This window comes from Ailuropoda melanoleuca, chromosome 13 (genome assembly GCF_002007445.2).
Source record: "Ailuropoda melanoleuca isolate Jingjing chromosome 13, ASM200744v2, whole genome shotgun sequence".
NCBI lineage: Eukaryota > Metazoa > Chordata > Mammalia > Carnivora > Ursidae > Ailuropoda > Ailuropoda melanoleuca.
Genome location: NC_048230.1, coordinates 40,328,347 through 40,348,971, shown reverse-complemented (window position 1 = coordinate 40,348,971; position 20,625 = coordinate 40,328,347). Strand labels below are relative to the sequence as shown.

The 20,625-nt window shown below is 62.6% G+C and overlaps 2 protein-coding genes across 5 annotated transcripts in view; one reads left to right on the top strand and one right to left on the bottom strand.

The window, feature by feature from the left end:
* Positions 1–16,799, top strand: EVPL (envoplakin). The gene is made up of 22 exons (XM_019800349.2): positions 1–478; positions 2,789–2,888; positions 3,240–3,394; positions 3,498–3,624; positions 4,403–4,528; positions 4,707–4,745; positions 4,880–5,041; positions 5,129–5,236; positions 5,415–5,510; positions 6,412–6,537; positions 7,011–7,157; positions 7,344–7,498; positions 7,669–7,766; positions 8,034–8,206; positions 9,500–9,678; positions 9,773–9,911; positions 10,034–10,227; positions 10,604–10,754; positions 11,834–11,917; positions 12,025–12,135; positions 12,245–12,337; positions 13,099–16,799. The coding sequence occupies exons 1-22, from the start codon at positions 186–188 to the stop codon at positions 16,537–16,539; spliced, it is 6,297 nt and encodes a 2,098-aa protein (XP_019655908.1). The 5' UTR covers positions 1–185; the 3' UTR covers positions 16,540–16,799.
* A 319-nt stretch (positions 16,800–17,118) lies between these two features.
* The window catches only part of LOC100480845 (cyclin-dependent kinase 3), a 24,320-nt gene continuing 20,813 nt past the window's right edge, over positions 17,119–20,625 (bottom strand). For 3 of the 4 annotated variants that reach the window (XM_034641762.1, XM_002919889.3, XM_034641763.1), the window contains exons 5-11: positions 20,397–20,522; positions 20,011–20,088; positions 19,807–19,927; positions 19,540–19,710; positions 19,344–19,445; positions 18,889–19,092; positions 17,119–17,821 (exon numbers count right to left, since the gene is read on the bottom strand). In XM_034641762.1, the coding sequence (XP_034497653.1) occupies positions 17,696–17,821; positions 18,889–19,092; positions 19,344–19,445; positions 19,540–19,710; positions 19,807–19,927; positions 20,011–20,088; positions 20,397–20,522 (928 nt within the window). In that variant the 3' untranslated portion in view covers positions 17,119–17,695. The remainder of the gene's footprint in view (positions 17,822–18,888; positions 19,093–19,343; positions 19,446–19,539; positions 19,711–19,806; positions 19,928–20,010; positions 20,089–20,396; positions 20,523–20,625) is intronic. The other variant, XM_034641764.1, reaches the window with a different exon arrangement.

Genomic DNA, 20,625 nt, shown 5'->3' with positions numbered 1-20,625 from the left:
CCTCCTGGGCCTGGCTATTTCCCCGTCTGGGTGTGATCTCTGCCGGTTCCCTCTGGGTGTGTGGGTGTAACAAGTCCAGACCTTCTCTGGGAGTCGGGCAGGCTCGGGCGCCCCGCCCTCTGGGCCGTGCCCTTTCCTCCCAAACTGGTTGTGCAGGAGCCGCTGAGTGTGGGCAGTGTGGGTGCATGCGTGGAGCCCCAGCCCGCGCTCGCTTGCTGCCTCACCTGCGGGGAGGGGCCTCCCAGAAACTGCCTGCCCAGTGCCCAGCCACCCCACCTCACCAGAGCCCAGCTAAACAGCCAGCGAGGACGCACGCCTGCCGCCCGCCACCTGCCTACACCGGCCGAGCCCAGCCTGAGCCGGCACCTGCCTTTACAACCATGTTCAAGGGTCTGAGCAAAGGCTCCCAGGGGAAGGGGTCCCCTAAGAGCTCCCCAGCCAAGGGCTCTCCGAAGGGCTCCCCCAGCAAGCACAGCCGGTGAGCGGGGCCTGGGACAGTGGGCTGGGGCAGGGGTGGTGCAACGCCCAGGTGCTCTAGCCTCCTGGAGATGGCAGCCCGGAATTCAGGACTAGCCCAGTACTGGCATTTAGTGTCCCGAGGCCAGAAATCTGGGGGTGGTGGTGGGGTGGACTTGCACCCAAGCCCAGACCGAGTTCCAGCCCTGGCAGGAAGCCAGGGCTGGCCTGGGGCTCCCGCATTGTCCAGGGGACCTGAGGGCTATGGATAGGGGTTCTCTGCAGGAGATGCACTGAAGGGGGAGGGCCCTGGGGGCTGGGAGACTGGATTGCTTGGCTCTCTCTCTGTGGCTCTGCCCTGGAGGCTCTGCTTGGGCTGGGCCAACCCTTGGAACCTGGGCCCAGGGTGGGCAGAAGGACCGAGGCCAGGAGGAGGAGGTGGGGTGCCAGGTGCAGGGAGGCGGGGCTGTGCCGCAGAGCCCAAGCTGCAGCTTTCCTCACAAGGCTCTCCCCTCGGGCCTGGAGTTTTGTTACAGTGTTGGGGTGATTCTTGCACCGTGTGGGTATGAGGAGAGGGTGCTGCGGGCGGGGGAAGAGGAGAGCCCGCAGGCCAGTTCATCCTCAGAGCCTCCTCTGCTCCCCCAGCTCCCCGCCGGACCCAGCCTGGCTCTCGGCAGCCACATGGCCCAAAGACAGACTTGGCTGCTTCCCTCCTGTTCTTCCTTCTCACTGGCCTATGCAGGGTGGAGGTGGCAGTTGGGAGCGGAGATGAAAGGCTCATTACCCCGATAGGGATCGGATCGGGGCGATGACACGGAGGCTGGGCTTCTGGGCAGACAGGAAAGACAGCAGTTAAGACTCTCGCTGGAGTGACCTGTCCTCCCTGGCGCTCCTCGGCCCTGCCCAGGGTGGAGTGTGCGCCTCCCGGTGGGAGCAGCCCTCCCAGGAGGCTGGGCCTGAGGACAGGTCACCCGGGGGTCAGGACCCACGGCTCCCTGCTCCCATGTAGGCTCCTGGGCAGTACTCTCCTAACCTGGGACTGCCCGGTCGGCTCCCGCTGCGGCCCCCCAAACAGGGCTCACTGGTCCCCTGCTGCGTGGTCCATTCATTTAACACGCCTTTATTGAGCACCTACTGTGTGCCAGGACTGTTCTAGGCACTGAGGATGTCACCTTGCACAGAACCAACAGGTCCTTGCCCTCATGGAGCTTACTCCCTAGTGGAATCAACACCAGCACGCACGGGATGCCGACTCACGCAGGCTGTGCACTGCGTGCTTCCAATGGGCCATGCCCCTAACACAGTAGCACTGTGATGTAGGCGTTGTTAAAGCTCCACTCTATAAGCGAGGAACCTTGGGCACAGAGAGTTTAGGTAACTTGCCCAAGGCCACACAGCAGTAGTGCTAGAGAATGATCTAACTCAGCCTGTTTGGCCAGAGTTCTTTCAGACTGGGTCTGTCCTGGCACTGCCCCTCTGCCCGGGCAGGGGGTGGGGTGGGGGTGGGCTCATCCTTTCACCCCTAGTTCAAGGCCCAGCTCAGTGTGCCTTCCCCTTGCCCAGGACTGTAACTTCACAGGGTGCTGTGCTTCTGAGCCTTGGACCAATCTACTTTTATTAGGTCTGCTTGGGCCTCTAGGCCCCAGAGAGTGAGCTCAGCACACAGCAGGTGCCCCGTAGAAAGGACCCTGGGGAGTCAGATCAGGCTGGCTCTGCTCTTTGCTGTGTGACCGGGAACATGCCAGGTCCCAATCTGGGCTTAATCCTTAAATCTGGGCACTGTCGGGGTGTCCCAGCAATCTCTTGGCCTCCCCCTGCCCCAGTGCTGTGCCCCTCCTCCAAAGGCTTGTTGGCCTGGGCACAGGCAAAGCCTGGGGTGGTGAGGGGCAGGCAGGGCTGGGGGGAGAGGAGGTTGGGATGGGGGACAGCCAGCGCAACTGCCCCTCCCCAAAGCCCAGCCTTGCTGTTTCGGGTATTAGGGACTGAGGCATGATTCACTCCCAAGGAAGTGGCAGGAGCTGGGTGGGGTTGGGAGCTCACTGCCAGGACAGTGATGTTGGCCTGCTCCATGGTGCCGGGCACACCTGAGACCCCACTTTCTGAACCCTCATGTGAGGACAGTGCTCCCCCACCTTCAGGGCTGGTTATCTCACAGAGTCTCCTATAGAGAGAGACCAGACCTCCCCAGGTCCTAGATGCCTCCCTCCCGGGCAGTTAGCCCAGCTGGAGGGCAGGACAGGGCAGAGGGAGACGAGGGACCCCATGCAGGTGGAACAGAGGGGTCTTTTCCAACCATGCTGGCTCTGTTCCCCGCCCCCGCCCCGCACCCCAGGGCTGCCGCCCCGGAGTTGGCCCTGCTCATCTCCCGCATGCAGGCCAATGCTGACCAGGTGGAGAGGGACATCCTGGAGACCCAGAAGAGACTGCAGCAGGTAAGTCCTCAGGGGCAAGCAGCGGGGCGTGGGGGCACGAGAGGCTCACTAAAGCTCCAGAGTGCCCACTGGGGACGGCTAAAGTGGGGCAGACAACCCTTGTCCTTTACTGGTCTTTCCCCAAACACAGTGGGAGAGAGGGCTCAGCTCTCCTTTTCTGTTGGACTCCCAACTTGGGGGCTCGGGGCGGGGGACCCAGGTCACCCCTGTGTCCCTGCACCCACCCCACAGATGCCCTCGGCCTGGCCCTCTGCCAGCGTGGGCCCCGAGGTTGGCTGTGCAGCCTGGGGAACTCAGGGTGGGGCCCAGGCGGTGATAAGGGGCCTCAGGGATGTCGTCCCCCACCTACAGGACCGGCTGCACGGCGAGCAGAGCCAGGCCCTGCAGCACCGGCAGGAGGTGGGCCGCAGCTTGAAGGAGGCCGAGGTGCTGCTGAAGGACCTCTTCCTGGATGTGGACAAGGCCCGGCGGCTCAAACACCCGCAGGCTGAGGAGATCGAGAAGGAGTAAGTGGGGTGGCAGCCAGGGCCGGGGCCCTAGGGACAGAGATGCTGGGGTTCCAGGGGAGCCCCAGGCCCGGCCCTGAACTGCTGGCCGCCTCCTTGGCAGCATCAAGCAGCTGCACGAGCGGGTGACCCAGGAGTGTGCCGAGTACCGTGCCCTGTACGAGAAGATAGTGCTGCCGCCCGACATGGGGCCCAGGGTCGACTGGGCACGCGTGCTGGAGCAAAAACAGGTCAGCGCTGTCCTCCGTGTCAGAGACACCGCCAGGAGCTCAGAATCACACCTGGCACAATCAGAGAGCAAAACAGAGCTGTCGTCAGGGGCCTGTTGGTATGCTTGCACCTGTGGGAGGCTCAGGGCAGGGAGAGAGCAGAGGGGACAGTGCAGTCAGGGAAGGCTTCCTGTAGGAAGGGGCATATAAAGAGGCCTCAGAGAGGTGGGAGAGCTTAGTTAGGCTGGGGTGAAATGGTGAGGAGAGGACATTCCAGAAGAAGAAACAGAGGCTCCAGCCTAGAGTACGGTGGGAAGTGGGGTTTTCTGGGCAGGCAGGCAAAGCCAGGTCACAGGCACCCTGAACATCAGGTGAGGAATTGTGCTTTGATGGCACAACAGAAGGGGTGCCGTGATGACAATGAAGGGACAGTGGGGAGGGCATGGGCAGAGGAGGGTGTCACAGGGTCCCAGAGGCTGCCAAGAGGTCTCTAGGCAGGAGGTGCCGAGGCCAGGGAGGTTAGGAGGCATGGGAAGAGTAGGAAGATGTTTTAGAGGCTGAGCCCTGCGTTCTGGGGACCCGTAGGAGTCAGGGACTGATGCTCGGGCCTCAGCCAGGCCACTGGAGAATAGTATGTCCCCCAGGGTGAGTGGCTGCCGTTCCCTGAGGCCACTCAGCTGGCCCGTCTGCCCTCTGCCCAAACGACCAATTCCACTCCTTCCTATGGGGACGTGGGGAGGACAAGCGAGGGCCGCCACCCCAGCCCAGTGGCTGAGCTGAGTGGCCGGCTGTCCTGCAGAAGCAGGTGCGTGAGGGTCAGTACGGGCCGGGCACGGCAGAGCTGGAGCAGCAGATCGCCGAGCACAACATCCTGCAGAAGGAGATCGAGGCCTACGGGCAGCAGCTCCGGAACCTCATCGGGCCGGTGCGTGACGTCCATCCCTGCCTGGCCCTCCAGCCCTACCCCCACTATCTCTCCCATCAGATCCTGTGCGGCCCAGGGGTCCGGGTGGGGGCACAGTCGGCTTGGGGTGTGGGCTGCCATCTCCCCTGCACCCCGACTCTCACTGAGCTTGCTCTGTCTCCCCCATTGGTCGAGGCAGGATGCAGCTACCATCAGGAGCCAATACCGGGACCTCCTGGTAAGCAGTGGAAGGGCTGGGAATGGGGCAGGGCCCAGCTGCCTGCACCCTTGGGTGGGGGGGCAGCGTTTCCGGGCACATGCTGACGACGCCCCCTGCTCCCCCTTCTCCCTCCCACGTCTCACCAAGCACAGAAGGCAGCCTCGTGGCGCAGGCAGAGCCTGGGCAGCCTGTACACACACCTGCAGGGCTGCACGCGCCTGCTGAGTGCCCTGGCCCAGCAGCAGCAGGGCATCCTGCAGCAGGACTGGAGCGACCTCCTGGTGGACCCCGAGGGCGTGCGGCGGGAATACGAGGTGGGTGCAGGAGACTGGGGCTGGGAGGGGGCACCGGCCATCCTCATCCTGTCCTCTCCTCACCCGTGCTCCCGACTCTCCCCCCAGCACTTCAAGCAGCACGAGCTGCTGAGCCAGGAGCAGAGCGTGAACCAGCTGGAGGACGACGGGGAGCGCATGGTGGAGCTGGGGCACCCGGCTGTGGGGCCCATCCAGGTGCAAAGGATAGATCCCGCCTGTTGTCGCAGGGACACCTGCTCCCTCAGTCGGTGGGGGGCGGAGGAGGGGCTTCCCGGGGAGGCTGGGGAGAAGGATACACGGTCCAGGTCTGGGCAGCCGACGGGGCGCAGGTCCGGGCGGGCATGGTCCGAGGGCTCGGTGCCGCCGTCCGCAGACCCACCAGGAGGCCCTGAAGATCGAGTGGCAGAACTTCCTGAATCTGTGCATCTGCCAGGAAAGCCAGCTGCAGCACGTGGACGCCTACCGCCAGGTGAGCCTGCGGGCGGCGGGGTGCGGGGCCTGGGAACGCCACGGGACGCGTGAGTGCAGCGGGGGACAGGGTGCCTCTGAGAAGTGGCAAAGCCGTGTCCTGTGACTAGGTCCCAGAGGAGAACGATGTCATGCGAACATTCGCGGCCGGGTGGTGCTGCTGCCAGGAGGCTTGGTTCTTAAGGGGGGAAAGAAACTTCCTCTTTTTATGCATAAATCACCAGTATCCATCCCGGAAGGATATAGAGCATATCTGTAGCATTACAATGTTATAGGGATGGTAGCGAGATTAAGGAGAAGATGTCCAAAATTCTCCTTAGAAGGGATGACAATGAAAAGAGGGTTGAGAAACATTGACAGAACACACAACAGGAACTTTTTTTACTTTTTTCTTTTCTTTTTTTTTTTTTTGGTAACTTCCACCCAAAATGTTTCATAGGCTTTGAGAGGGACAAAAGCCAACGAGTTTTTTTCTTCCTTTTTTAAAAAATATTTTCCTACGCAACCACCATACCATTATCATGCCCGGGGACAGGAATTCCGCAGCATCACTCAGCTGCGGGGTGTTCTTTTTAGAGCCCACTCCCAGCTCCCACTCCAGCCCCGACGCCCTGGCCCCCACCCCCGGTCCCAGCCAGGATGACTGCAGGAGCCGGAGTGAGCAGGAGAGCACCGCCTCCACCTGGGCAGGGCAGACAGAAGCCAAGGTGTTTTATAACACTGAAGCAAGTCCGCTGAGCCCAAGATGCGCCATTTGCAGAGTGCCCCAGTGGATAAGGCCCCACGGCCTGGAAAGCTGCCAGTGCCAGGGCCTGGGACAATGTGCGTTTAGCTGGCTTGCAGGGTTGGTGGACAGTGGGCTGCCCCGGGCTGTGCCCCTGACTGCCCACCACCTACCTCAGTTCCAGGAAGAGGCCGACTCCATCAGCCAAACCCTGGCAAAGCTGGACTCCAGCCTGGACACCCAGTACAGCCCCGCCCCTGGGGCGCCCCCTGGTGCCCTCACAGAGCTGCTGCAGCAGCTGGAGGTGAGGCAGCGGGGGCGGGGGAGGGGAGGGGGGATGCTCCCCAGCCCAGGCCACCTGCTTTCCACTCCAGGAATTGGGGCTAGCCCCTGTGTCTGGGCCTCACCCTTCCCAGGGGCTTAGTCCTGTCCTGAGCCCATCCTGGAGGGAGGGCAGGAGAAGAGGGTCTGCTCCAGTAAGAGGGGGCTGCCCTGTTACCAGCAAGCCCTTCCCCACCCTGGACCTGTTTCCTCACCTGTAATGTGACAGGGACCACCCAGAAGAGCTCTGAGCCCCTCCCCAGGCCCCACTCTAGAGGCCTGAGTGATGCCAGGTAGCCCCTCTGTTCCAACCAGCAGATTCCAGAATCCTGGGCCTGCTGGAGAGGTTTCTTTTACTTTCCTGACTTAGAGACCCTGACTCCATGAAGACCAGACCCCTGGCTCTCATGGGGGGTGGTATGGGGCAGGCCTCAAGGGCAGCCTGGGACCCCACAGGCAGAGAAGCAGCAGCTGGCTGTCGCTGAGAAGACCATTAGGGACCTACAGCGGCGGAGCCAGCAGGTGGCCCCTCTGCAGCAGCGCAGGACCCCACCCCAGCAGCCCCTGCACGTGGACAGCATCTGCGACTGGGACTCGGGAGAAGTACGGGCTCAGCCCGCCCAGCCCCGGCCCTGCCCCCTCTAGTCCCACCATCGCCCCACTCCTACCCATCCCCACCCTGCCCCAGTCCTACCCCTCTCTAAGCCCTGCCCTGCCTCTGGCCCATCCCCACCCCTACCCCATCTTGGCCTTCGTTCCTACCTTGTTCCCTGCCCTGATTCTCCCCAGGTGCAGCTGCTGCGGGGTGAGCGGTATTTGCTGATGGACAACACTGACCAGCACACCTGGGTCGTTCAAGGCCCAGGTGGGGAGACCAAACGTGCCCCAGCCGCCTGCCTTTGCATCCCAGCTCCGGACCCTGAAGCTGAGGCCAGGGCCTCCAAGTGGGTTTGCCTGGGGATCCTCAGGGGCAGGAGGCAGGCTGTGGGACCAGACCCGGTCCTGTGGTGTTCGAGGACATTGCCTGGCCTTCTCCTGGACCCATGACTCCTGGGGTGGGGTGGGGGCTCAGAGAGAGAGGAGACGTCCTTGTCTGGTCTCCTCCTTGTTCTAGGCTGGCCTCAGAGCTTCAGGCCCTGAAGCAGAAATTGGCCACAGTCCAGAGCCATGTGACGGCCAGCGCTGCACAGCCCTTACGGACAGGCCAGCAGGGTACTGAGGGCTGGCCGGGGACTTGGGGGGTTTCTTGGTCACTGGGGGGGTTGTGATGGGTAGGGAGTGGCCCTGGATTAGGGACTTTTGCTAGGGGATTCCATCTCTTGGGTTGGCAAGCCCCAAGCATTGCCCCTCCCCTGGTTAGGCCCTGCCTGCTCTCCCCCTTCCTTCCTACCCCCACACTGGATGCTCTGGGGGCACCCAGGGAAGAGCTGGTCCTCAGGCAGATGGGCCCTGGACCCTCACAGCACCCTATGCCCCCAGCTCCCACTGGCTCAGCCCCGGTAGACCCACAGGCCCAGAAGCTCCTGACACAGATGACCCGGCTGGATGGAGACCTGAAGCAGATAGAGAAGCAGCTGCTGGCCTGGGCCCGGGCCCCGCTGAGCCGGGCAAATCCACTGGAGGACCTGGAGGGCCGCATCCAAAGCCACAAGGTGGGTGGATGAGGGAGGACAGCGGGAATAAGAAACAGTCCCGCGCTAGGGGTGCATGAACTAAGGATGAAGCAAGTGTGGGAGCAGCCGCAGGGACCCAAGGCAGAGGAAGGGAGTGGACAGTCCAGGGCTCAAGACAAGCTGGTTCCCGTCCTGGCTCCTCCACTGAACAGCTGTGTGATCTGGGGAAGTCACTTTACCTCTCTGGGCCTTGGTTTCCTCAGCACGGAAAACAGGTACATGATACCCAGCTCATCTGGAGGAAGTGTACTAAGGCCCGGGAAGGTTCTGGAAGGGCAGGGCCCACATTAAAGGCCCTGTGCCCCGCACTGGGGAGGTGTTCTGGCGAGGGTCCTGAGAGCAGCAAGGACACCTCCCTGGCAAGGTTGCAGTGTGTCAACACCGTCACAAGGAACTCATCCTCTGGGCGCCGGAGTGCACGCCGTCCCTCCCACACCTGGGGGTGCAGTTGGTTCTGTCTTTCCCAACTGGTTTCTAGTCAAATATATCCTTTGGGTTTGGTTTTTAAATTTCTGAGTCTTGTCCTTACACATTGTCGCGCAGCTTGTTGTCCACTCCATCTTGTACCGTAGGGAGGACGTAGCATTTCCCAGGTCAGAGGGCCAGGGCCAGACGCGCGCGAGGTGCTGCAGGTCGGGTCTCCACCCTGAGCTGGCCTGCTGGGTGTTTCTGCGGGAGCGTCGAGGGAAGGAGACCAGGGGGCAGAGGCCGGGGCAGAAGGAGGCTGAGGGCAATAGCACAGCAGACACCACCACCGCCCGAGGCTCTGCGTCAGCCGTGTGGGCAAGTCGTGGGCAAGTCGCTGATTATGACTGCACAGGGACCTGCCAGACCCCAAGTACGTCCTTGAGTCTTGAAGTCAGCGCATCTCCCACGTCAGGGTGGGGCCACAGGAAGCCCAGTGAGGCGGCCCGACGACTTACGGATGGGATGAGGGAATGATGAGGAACAGGAACCCATGCCACGTGGACAGAGCTAGGGCTTTGCTGTCTGGCCTGGGGTGACGGGGCAGGGAACTGACGTTTTGTGCAGGGCACGGTGGCATGGGGTCACGCTGCCTCCTCCCACCAGTCATTCGGCAGATGAGGAGACTGGGGCTCAGCCAGGCTGACTGGCCCAAGGTCATTCACATGGGGACTCTCGGGGCCAGGACTGTCCCCGGGTCTCTGGCCTGTGCCCAGGCTCATACACACCACACTCTGAGGCCTGGTGGGCAGGGTCTGCCCCCCCCCCCAGGAAGGAGACCTCTGACCCTGCCCCTCCCTGCCTCAGGGCACAGCCCAGCGGCTACAGGGCCTGGGAGCAGAGAAGGAGGCGGCCCAGCGGGAGTGTGAGGCGTTTTTGTCCGGCGGGCCAGTGGGCCCCGCCGCCCTGCACCTGCCCGTGGCCCTCAACAGTGTCAAGAACAAGTACAGCGACGTGCAGCTGCTCTGCAGCCTCTACGGGGAGAAGTGAGTGCTCTTGGGCCCGGGGAAGGGGGACAGCTGGGTGGCACTTCTGGGGTGTGGCTGACGGAGTGCCTGACCTTGGGCCCCCTCGAGATAGAGCCAGAGCTGCCCTGGGTCTGGAGCACCAGATCCAGGACGCGGACAGAGTCATCCGAGGCTTCGAGTCCTCCGTGGTGCAGGAGGCCCCCATCCCCGCCGGCCCGGGCGCGCTGCAAGAGAGGGTCAGCGAGCTGCAGGTGAGGGGTTGGGCAGCCTCCTGGTGGGAGGGGGCCTCACCAAGTATTAACTGGCAAGTGGGGTCACATGGCGACTCGTGGAACCACGAGGGTGCATGGCACCGTGTCCCCTCCTCTCCCAGCGCCTGCGGAGGGAGCTGCTGGAACGGCAGGCCTGCGTGCTGGGGCTGCACCGGGAGCTGAAGGCCACTGAGCATGCGTGCAGCGCCCTGCAGAACAACTTCCATGAGTTCTGCCAAGACTTGCCTCGCCAGCAGCGCCAGGCGAGGGCCCTCACCGACCGCTACCACGCTGTGGGGGACCAGCTGGACCTGCGGTGAGTGGCTGGGCCATCAGGGCTCCAGGCACGCCCCCACGGTGCACAGCAGCTGCCGCCGCTAAGCTGTGTGACCTCGGACTGGTGACTTCACCTCTCCGAGGCTAGTTTCCTCAGCTCTAAGATGGCATAATAACAGTAGCTATCTCCCAGGGTGAGCCTACCTACCTCCCTGGCTGAGACGGTCTGGTCCATCCCTGAATGCCCAGCTCCAGCACAGGGCCAGAGTGAGGGGGTCAGCCTGGTGGGTCACTCGGGCCTTCTGACTCATCCCGGGGAGGGAGGCACCCACCAGCCTCCTCTGTGCACCCCTCACCCATCCCCAGAGGGCAGCGCTCACCTCTGCTCCGGGTCTGCTCCGGGCCTTCTCCTGCAGGGAGAAGTTGCTGCAGGATGTCGGCCTCACCTACCAGCAGTTCAAGAACTGCAGGGACAACCTGAGCTTCTGGCTGGAGCACCTGCCCCGCAACCAGGTGCGGCCCAGCGACGGGCCCAGCCAGCTGGCCTACAAGCTGCAGGCGCAGAAGGTGAGACTGGGGCTGCAGGCCACCTGCGGGCAGATGGGCTGGCGCCTCCCCACAGGTACAGCCGCCCGGGCGCGTGGGGCCCCCTAGTGGCCAGTGTTCTAGACCTCAAAGCTCAGACCACAGGCCTTGGGGAGACCACCACCCACCCACCCCCACCCCATGCTCCACCTGGCCCACAGAAACGGCAAGGCCGTCTCCATCTGGTCTGAGGGGGGCAGCGTGGGGGTTCCAACTCCTACCGCGTCCTCCTCCTCCTTGCCAATCCCTGGCCATGTACTGGCGATGAACCAGAGGCTGTGGGTACATCCGGCTCTCAGACAGCCCACAGTCTGGTGGGGGAGGCCGGTGCATTGCCGGCCATGATGCTGGTAAGTGCTCTGGGGGAGAGCCCACGGCAGGACACGTCGGGGGCGGGTAAGTGGTCTGGAAGGCAAGGGCCTGGGGCCGCAGGAGGATGACAGTGTCTATGAGTGTGAGAGGGTAATGCCAGGAAGCTGGCTTGGGACAGAGATTCTTAGACCTGGCTGCAGATTAGAATCATCTAGGGGGGTTTTAAAACATCCCTGTACCAGAGCCCCACTCCAGACTGATTAAATTGGAATCACTGGGACCAGAGCATCCGTACTTTTTTTTTTTTTTTTAAGTTCCCCAAGTGAATAAAAGGGGCAGCCAGGCTTAAGAGCAACTGGGACAGAGCAGTGGTTCTTAGAGGGTGGTCCCGGGACCAGCAGCACCAGCATCGTGGAGACCAGAGACATACAAATTCTCGGGCCCCAACCCAGATCTGTCCGGACTCTCTGGGGGTGGGGCCTTCAATCTCTGTTTTAACAAGCTCTCTAGGTGGTTGTGATGCACTGGGTGAGAACGTTCCTGCTAGAACAGGAGTCTAAGGGGTAAGACAGAAGGAAGGGACTCTGCCAAAGAGATGAAGGAAGAATTCCTGGAGAGAATCATGCCTGGAAAGGCAGTTCCTCAGGCGGCCTCCCGCCCCCGTGGCGTGCGCACCGGAGGCCCCTGCAGGGGAGACTGGGAGAGTAGTGTTCGCTGACGTCCCCTGACTCTCACTTCCTCCCTCGCAGAGGCTGCAGCAGGAGGTCCAGGGCCGAGAGCAGGACAGGGCCATGGTGTCCCGCCTCTCTCAGGACCTGCAGGCAGCTCTCCAGGTGAGTACTTTCCTACCTCTCCCCTCCTTCCTCTGCCAGTCCCCCGCTCTCCCACCCCCAGCAGCCCCCACTGACCAAGAGCCTGTTGTCCTTCCCTTCCTGCTCAGGACTATGAGTTGCAGGCAGACACCTATCGCTGCTCCCTGGAGACCACCCAGGCCGGGTCAGCCCCCAAGAGACCCCGAGTGGCTCCCCTGCAGGAGAGCATCCAGGCGCAGGTGAGATGGAACAGACCCAGTGGGGCTCAGCGTCCCTGCACACCAGCTCTGCAGGCGCTACGGCTGGAGCTGACCCTGCCCTCCCTCCGCCTCCCCTTGGCCTCTCTAGGAGAAGAGCCTGACAAAGGCCTACACCGAGGTCGCAGCTGTACACCAGCAGCAGCTGCACCAGCTGGAGTTTGCCAGAAGGATGCTGGAGAAGGTATGGTGACAACACCCCCTCCGTCCTGGTGCCAGGCGGCCTGGGCTGCTTGTTGACCTGGCTCCCGCTTCCCTTCTTCCTCGCCCTGCAGCCTGCAGCCCCGGGGCAGGCTCCGTGGCCTGAGAGGGCCAGCTCCCCACCTACCCCCTCTGCCCTCCTCCCAGCAGCTCTTCCAGGCTGGTACCCATCTCAGAGTCAGGCCCTGGAGATGTCGTTCAGTGCAGTCACAGTGTCACCACTGGGCAGTCCGCTGGAGGGGACAGGAGAAAGATCCCCACAATATCTTCAGCCTTAGGACCAGCCACAAGGGTTAAGAGACTACCTAAGTCTCCACGCCTGGGGGACCAGGAGACAGAAGCCCTCTGTGACTCTTGATGTCTGGCTGAGGGACTTGCCAGCTTTCCTCACCCAGAGGAGTACCCCAGCATCCCCCAGAGGAGCATGGGCCCATATCTGGGAGCCTGGATGGAAGGGGAGGGGGAAAGGTTTGGAAAGGAGACCTGTCCTGTTTGCACGTTCTAGTGCAAACTCCACCCGAACACTGCCTTGCATCCTAACATCGTGGGGCTGAGGGGTCCTCTCGAAATCCTGCATCCAAGCACCTCAGGTCTGCAGCTCCCACTCCCAGGACCTACCCGAAGTCTCAGGAAGCAGGGAGGGGTCTTCGATCTCAGGGTAGGGGTGGGTCTGGTGGAAATGGGGCTCTTCCCTTTCCTTCCCCTCCGCTCCAGTACTCTTCCCTTCTTCCTCTCACTCTGCAGAAGGAGCTCAGTGAGGATATCCAGGTGACCCATGACACCCAGCAGGGGTCTGAGGGCCCAGCCAGAGCGGGGAGGGAGTCGGAGGCCCTGAAGTCCCAGTTGGAGGAGGAGAGGAAGCGGGTTGCCCAGGTGCAGCAGGAGCTGGAGGAGCAGAGGAGCCAGCTGCTACAGCTGAGGACGCAGCGGCCCTTGGAGAGGCTGGAAGAGAAGGAGGTGGTGGAGTTCTACCGCGACCCCCAGCTGGAGAGCAGCCTGGCCAGGGCCAAGTCCCAGGTGGAGGATGAAGGCAAGAAGCGGGCCCGCCTGCAGGCAGACCTGGAGGCAGTGGCCCAGAAGGTCGTCCAGCTGGAGAGCAAGAGGAGGGCCATGCAGCCTCACCTGCTGACCAAGGAGGTCACCCAGATCGAGAGGGATCCTGGCTTGGATAGCCAGGCGGCCCAGCTCAGTGGTGAGATCCAGCAGCTGCGGGGGGAGAACGCCACTGTCTCGGCCCAGCTAGTGGCCCTAAAGAAGGAGCTGCTGGCCCTGGAGCAGAAGGCGCCCAACGTGAAGGAGAAGGTGGTGGTGAAAGAAGTGGTCAAGGTAGAAAAGGACCTGGAAATGCTCAAGGCAGCCCAGGCCCTGAGGAGGCAGTTGGAGGAGGATGCGGGGCGGAGGAAGGCGGCGGTGGAGGCTGCGGCCAAGCTGCAGGCTCGCATGGAAGAACTAGAGTGTGCAATCGGCGCCGTGGAGCCCAAGGTGATCGTGAAGGAGGTGAAGAAGGTGGAGCAGGACCCAGGCCTTCTTGAAGAGGCGTCCAGGCTGAGGAGCCTCCTGGAGGAGGCCAGGAGCAAGAACGCACTGCTGGCACGGGAGCTGGAGGACCTGCGTGGCAAGTACAGCGTGGTGGAGAAGCAGACGCCCAAGGTGGAGCTCCAGGAGCGCGTCCATGAGACCTTCCACGTGGCTCTGGAGACGCAACAGGAGATGGTGCGGCTCAGGGCCCAGCTGCAGGAGACGGCCGGCAAGAGGAGCCGCGTGGAGCAGGAAGTGGAGGGGCTGCTGCCCGACCTGGCCGCCCTCCGGGCCCAGAAGCCGGCGGTGGAGTACAAGGAGGTGACGCAGGAGGTGGTGAAGCACGAGAGGAGCCCCGAGGTGCTGCGGGAGATCGACCACCTGAAGGCCCAGCTCAATGAGCTGGTCAACGGCAGCGGGCGCGCCCAGGAGCAGCTCATCCGGCTGCAGGGGGAGCGCGATGAGTGGAAGCGGGAGCGGTCCAAGGTGGAGACCAAGACCGTGAACAAGGAGGTGGTGCGCCACGAGAAGGACCCGGTGCTGGAGAAGGAGGCCGAGCGGCTGCGCCAGGAGGTGCGAGAAGCCGCACAGAAGAGGCGGGCCGCCGAGGACCTGGTCCACGAGCTGCAGAACAGGTACCTGCTGCTGGAGAGGAGGCGGCCCGAGGAGAAGGTGGTGGTGCAGGAGGTGGTGGTCAGCCAGAAGGACCCGAAGCTCCGCGAGGACCACAGCCGGCTGAGCCAGAGCCTGGACGAGGAGGCAGGCCGGCGGCGGCAGCTGGAGCGGGAGGTGCAGCAGCTCCGGGCCAGCGTGCAGGAGAAGGAGAGCCTGCTCAGCTTCCAGGAGGACCGGAGCAAGAAGCTGGCCCTGGAGAGGGAGCTGCGGCAGCTGACCTTGAGGATTCAGGAGCTCGAAAAGCGGCTTCCCGTGGTGCAGGAGAAGATCATCATGGAGGAGGTGGTCAAGCTGGAAAAGGACCCGGCTCTGGAGAAGTCCACGGAAGCCCTGCGGCAGGACCTGGACCAGGAGAAGTCCCAGGTGACGGAGTTGCATAGGGAGTGCAAGAACCTGCAGGTGCAGATCGATGTCCTCCAGAGCACCAAATCGCACGAGAAGACCGTCTACAAGGAAGTGATCAGGGTGGAGAAGGACCGGATGCTGGAGGGCGAGCGGTCCCGGGCGTGGGAGGTGCTCAACAGGGAGCGCTTGGCCCGGCAGAGCCGGGAGGAGGAGGTGCGGCACCTCCGGGAGCGGCTGGACAGGGCCGAGGCGCTGGGGAGGACCCGGGCCCGGGAGGAGGCCGAGCTCCAGAAGGCCCGGGACCAGGCGGACCGGGAGTGCCGGCAGCTGCAGCAGGAGCTGCGGGAGCTGGAGAGGCAGAAGCAGCAGAAAGTGCTGCAGCTGCAGGAGGAGGCGAAGCTGCTTAGCCAGAGGACGGAGAGCGAGCGTCAGAAGGCCGCCCAGCGGGGCCAGGAGCTCTCGCAGCTCGAGGCGGCCATCCTCCGTGAGAAGGACCAGATCTATGAGAAGGAGAGGACCCTCCGGGACCTGCATGCCAAAGTGAGCAGAGAGGAGATCAACCAGGAGACCCAGACTCGAGAGACCAACCTTTCCACCAAGATCTCCATCCTCGAACCTGAGACAGGGAAGGACATGTCCCCGTACGAGGCCTACAAGAGGGGCATCATCGATCGAGGCCAGTACCTCCAGCTGCAGGAGCTCGAGTGCGACTGGGAGGAGGTCACCACCTCGGGCCCCTGCGGCGAGGAGTCCGTGCTCCTGGACCGCAAGAGCGGGAAGCAGTACTCCATCGAGGCCGCCCTGCGCTGCCGGCGCATCTCCAAGGAGGAGTACCATCTCTACAAGGACGGCCACCTCCCCATCTCCGAGTTCGCACTGCTCGTGGCCGGGGAGACCAAGCCCTGCTCCTCGCTCTCCATTGGCTCCATCATCTCCAAGTCCCCGCTCACCTCCCCAGCCCCCCAGGGCCCCGGCTTCTTCTCTCCCAGCGTCTCTCTTGGGCTCAGCGATGACAGTTTTCCCATTGCTGGCATCTATGACACAACCACAGACAACAAATGCACCATCAGGATGGCCGTGGCCAAGAACATGCTGGACCCCATCACGGGGCAGAAGCTGCTGGAGGCCCAGGCGGCCACAGGGGGCATCGTGGACCTCCTCAGCCGGGAGCGCTACTCCGTGCACAAGGCTATGGAGAGGGGACTGATCGAGAACACTTCAATGCAGAGGCTGCTCAACGCCCAGAAGGCCTTCACGGGCATTGAGGATCCCATCAGCAAGAAGAGGCTGTCGGTGGGTGAGGCCATCCAGAAGGGCTGGATGCCACAGGAGAGCGTGCTCCCACACCTGCAAGTGCAGCACCTGACTGGGGGGCTCATCGACCCCAAGAGGACTGGCCGCATCCCTGTCCCTCAGGCCGTGCTGTCCGGAATGATCAGTGAAGAGCTGGCCCAGCTCCTGCAGGATGAGTCCAGCTACGAGAAGGATTTGACAGACCCCATCTCCAAGGAGCGGGTGAGCTACAAGGAGGCCATGGGGCGCTGCCGGAGAGACCCCCTGAGCGGCCTGCTGCTGCTCCCAGCCACGCTGGAGGGGTACCACTGCTACCGCTCCGCCTCCCCCCGGGCGCTGCGCTCCCTGCGCTGACGGGGCCGAGTGGTCATGGGGAGCAGCGGGAGCGGGAGGGTGGGACGCAGGCACCCTCACCCCCAGCACAGCCTAGCCCGAGGGGCTGGGTCTTCCCTCTGATCGCGGTGCTATTACTCAAAAGTTTGCGGTGTTGGACCCCCTCCCCTAACTCTGGTGCCCAGTCCATCCCCAGACCCCGAGATCAGCACATCTGTTTTTCCAACCCCCCTCTCCCACCCAGTGCTTCCAATAAACAACTTCTCCCAGCGTCTAGTTCATGTTTGAGAAGGCAGAATCGATTTGTCTGAGCCATGAGCACAAGGGACAGCGTGGCTGGAGGCCCTTCCCAGGTGGGAAGTGGACATGCCCAGCCAGCCCTGCCAAGGGAACAGGTGCTTCCAAGGGCTTCGGCTCCCTTGACTTGGCGGCGGGGGGTATGTTGGCAGGTCACGCACGGAAAGATCATCAACAGCCCCTCCCCACCACCTCTGTCCTGGGTCTCTCAGATCGGGCCAGGAACGGTCTCCAGCCCTCTGTCCACCTCCCCCTTGGCAGCAAGTCCCTGGTAACCCCTTGAGGAGAAAAACGCTGGAAAACTCAGGAATGTATCACTTTTATTTCCTGTTCTTAAAACCAGAGGCAAACGAACACAAGCATATCGTAAGTACAAGACAACTAGTCAGAACTGCCACACATACCCTCTCCCTCTCTGGGATCAGGAAAATGTCCTCTCTCCCCCTTGCCCCGCTTCCTGTTTAACTTGGACTCTTCACTGGAATGCTACTCTTCCCTAGAAAACATTTTAAAACCATAAACACCAGCAGGGGGCACCCTTTCACTGGGGGTCTGGCTCCGCCTTGCCGCCAGCGGGGGGCAGGCTTCGCGCTCTCCTTGGCAGCTGTAGTTCCAGTGCCAGGGGATGCAGTCTCCACCGCACCACGTAGCCCCTGGCACTTGGAGCTTCTGTGCCCCCATCTCGAAACGGCATCGTCAAGCCCAACCAACAACACCGGAACTTGCTAACCTGCAGGCAGAACTAACTCAAACGCAGCCCTCTGGAGGCTGAAGCCAAGCTCCTCTGAGCTCTGCTCTCTCCCAGATAATTCTTTCTGGGGAAGTGCGTGGGGAGGCAGCGGGGGCGGTGGCTGGAGAGAGGCCTGCAAGCTCGGCCTGCTCAGCGGCAGTACCGCTCCAGCACGCACTGGTGGGGGGTCCGGGGGGTGTCGGTGGACGAGAAGTACGGATGCACGAGGGCAGCCTTGGCTGAGATCCGCCGGCTGGGGTCGTACTGCAAGAGTTGCTGTGGAGGAAGGGGGAGGGGGAAAGAGCCTGAGCCTTGATGTGGCCAGGCCCGGAGTGGAGTTACCCTCCAGGCCCCAGGCCCCAGAGCAGCTGCCTTCAAACCAGAACAGGGCACGACCACGACCTCCCGGCTCGAGAGCCAGTTCTGGCCACTCCCAGAATCTGGGGACAAAGAACTAGTTCCAGGCCAGCCTGGGAAGTCATCCCCATCTCCTTCAGACTAGAGGCTGAGTCCACCTGTCCTCTTCTTACCTGAGGTTCCCAAGCCTCAGCCTACTTCAGGCTGGGACAGATTTCTCTCCCTGTATCAGGAAGGAGAGGGCCAAACCTGTCTGGGGAGCATACTTGCAGGTGGGGCAGGAACGCAGAGTCCCAAAGCCCCACCTAGGCTGTGGAGGAACCCCACGCCAGGGAGTAGCCAGGACGGCGTGCTAAGAGCCTTAGCTGGAGGCATACACCATCCTGCTGGCACTGGGTGGGTCAGCATGCACAGGCCTGTGTATATGAATGATGAAAATACTGCCCTGCCTTCCTCTGGCCCAACACCAGATTAAATAGACAGATGTGGCTCTGAGTCTTTGTGGGCAATGGATGGCTCTGCCCAAGGGCTCCCGGTCAGTCTGGCCTGGGTCAGCCCGACAGATCAGGATGGTGCAATAGGACAGGTGAGCACAGACTGTGGCAGGGGCCCAGACAGCAGGGAACAGCCTCATGTGAGGAGCAACTACGTGGAGGAGGCATGCTCCCTGCCCGCGAAAGTTTACAGAAAAAGGTAAGTATCGGGCACTTGGGTGACTCAGTAAAGTGTTTGCCTTCGGCTCAGGCCATGATCCCAGGGTCCTGGGATCGAGTCTCATGTTGCTGGACTTACGAGGGGAAGGGCCTCCAGGCTGAACGATCAAGATGCACAGGGACAGGGACGAGCTAGTTGTGTTCAGGTGTCAGAAAAGCGACCAGCTGGACTCAGGAGGAGCGAGGGTGACACAAGGGGCTGGCTGACGAAGAGACACTTCCGGTGGGAGCAGCAGTCTTTCTTACCCTCCGCTGCGTCCCACCTGTACCTACCATGAGCAAGTCCTTGCCCTCTGGTTCCAGACCGGGCACGATCTCCTCCAGCCCCTTCCTGGTCCACTTGGGGAAACTGCCCTTATAGTCAGGCAGCTGGGTGACCCCTGGCCACATGGCTTCACTGGGTGTCCCCAGGGTCCGAAAGATTCGAAAGAGCTGGTCAATCTCAGAGTCACCGGGAAACAGGGCTCTGCGGGTCACCTGAAATGGGAAGAGGAGGTGTGGGGTTCCAGTCCCCTCCCGTGTCCTACAGAATCCAATCCCAGCTAAGATAGCCTTCCCAGGGCTGGCTAAGAATCCCGGCCTTTTCTGAACAAGGTTTGCTTCCTTAGTCCCATAGCCAGTCCCAAACACCCCTGAATCCACCTCTCACAGGAGAATCAGATCCCACTCCCACCCCAGCACGACCCTGCCTGTGGCCTCCCCGTGGCCACGTTTGTCCCTCCTTCTACCATCTCGGCAAAGATGCAACCAATGCTCCAGACATCCACAGCTGTGGAATAGAACTTGCTGCCCAAGAGGATCTCAGGGGCGCGATACCAGAGTGTCACCACCTGCGAGGGCAAGGAAACAGCGTCCTTCAGGGTGGCTGAGTGCTCAGGGGACGTCCCTTCAGCAGTCCTCCGTCTCCCCTCGGTCCTGCAGTACCTCGTGGGTGTAGGTGCGTAGGGGCACCCCGAAGGCTCGAGCCAGTCCGAAGTCAGCCAGCTTGATGGCACCCAGCTCGTTGATGAGCAGATTCTGGGGCTTCAGGTCTCGGTGGATGACCCGATGAGAGTGGCAGAAATTCACCCCCTGCAGCAGCTGGAGGAGGTAGCTCTGCCCTCCGAGCGGAAGGAGGAGCTGGGTGAGCGCGAGAGGGGCGGGCGGAGCGGGGCGGGGCAGAGCGGGCCTTCCCGGACCTTCCCTCGCTACCTTGACCAAGTGCAGGGGCAGCTCGGAGGCTGGGGCGGAGTCCATGTACTTCTTCAGGTCCTGGCTGAGGAACTCAAACACCAGGTAAAGCTTCTTCTCACTGTGCACCACGTCCAGCAGCCTGGCCGGGGGACACCCGTCACCACACGGTTCCCAGCGGGACCGCGACAGGCCCAGCTTCCCCACCTCCTTCCCCCACCTCACCTGACGATGTTGGGGTGCTTCAGCTCTTTGAGCAGGGAGATCTCCCTGATGGCCGTGCTTGGGACTCCCTCCGTCTCCCTGCAGGAAAGGAGGGTACAGCAGTGGCGGCAGGGAGCCAAGAAGGGGGCTTCGGGCCCGACGGAGTCAGCTGCGTGTTCTGTATTCCGTAAGAGCGGCCTGGCCCCCGGCAGTAGGGCACTGTGCTCCCCAGCGCGTTGTTACACCGCCCAGGGCCCTGGGCAAAGCCGGAATGAGGGCAGTGAGGGCTGCCCCTGCGCGGCCGCCCGAGGCGCCTGGCACACTCACTAGTGCTGAGGGTAAAGCCCGGAGGTGGGGGCAGGGGTCGCCCCCGGGTGGGGTGTCTCGGGGGCCGTGGCGGCACTCACAAATCCAGCCTGATCTTCTTGAGGGCCACAAGCTGCCCTGTCTCCTTGTTCTTGGCCTTATACACCACCCCATAGGTGCCCTCTCCGATCTTCTCTACCTTCTGGAACACGTCCATAGCCGCAGAGCTGCCCAGGAAACAGAGGGCGCCTGGGGCATTCACCGCCACACCCAGCACCCCTGCTGCCCCTCCGGCCCCCACAGAACCCCCTGCCCAGCCCCCACCCAGGC

Bases quoted from the DNA above. Each gene is read 5' to 3' on its own strand.
- EVPL (XM_019800349.2), top strand. From the start codon at position 186: ATGCGTGGAGCCCCAGCCCGCGCTCGCTTGCTGCCTCACCTGCGGGGA. The intron at 4,746-4,879 runs GTAAGCAGTGGA...CACCAAGCACAG, and splicing joins GCCAATACCGGGACCTCCTG to AAGGCAGCCTCGTGGCGCAG. The intron at 6,538-7,010 runs GTGAGGCAGCGG...GGGACCCCACAG, and splicing joins AGCTGCTGCAGCAGCTGGAG to GCAGAGAAGCAGCAGCTGGC.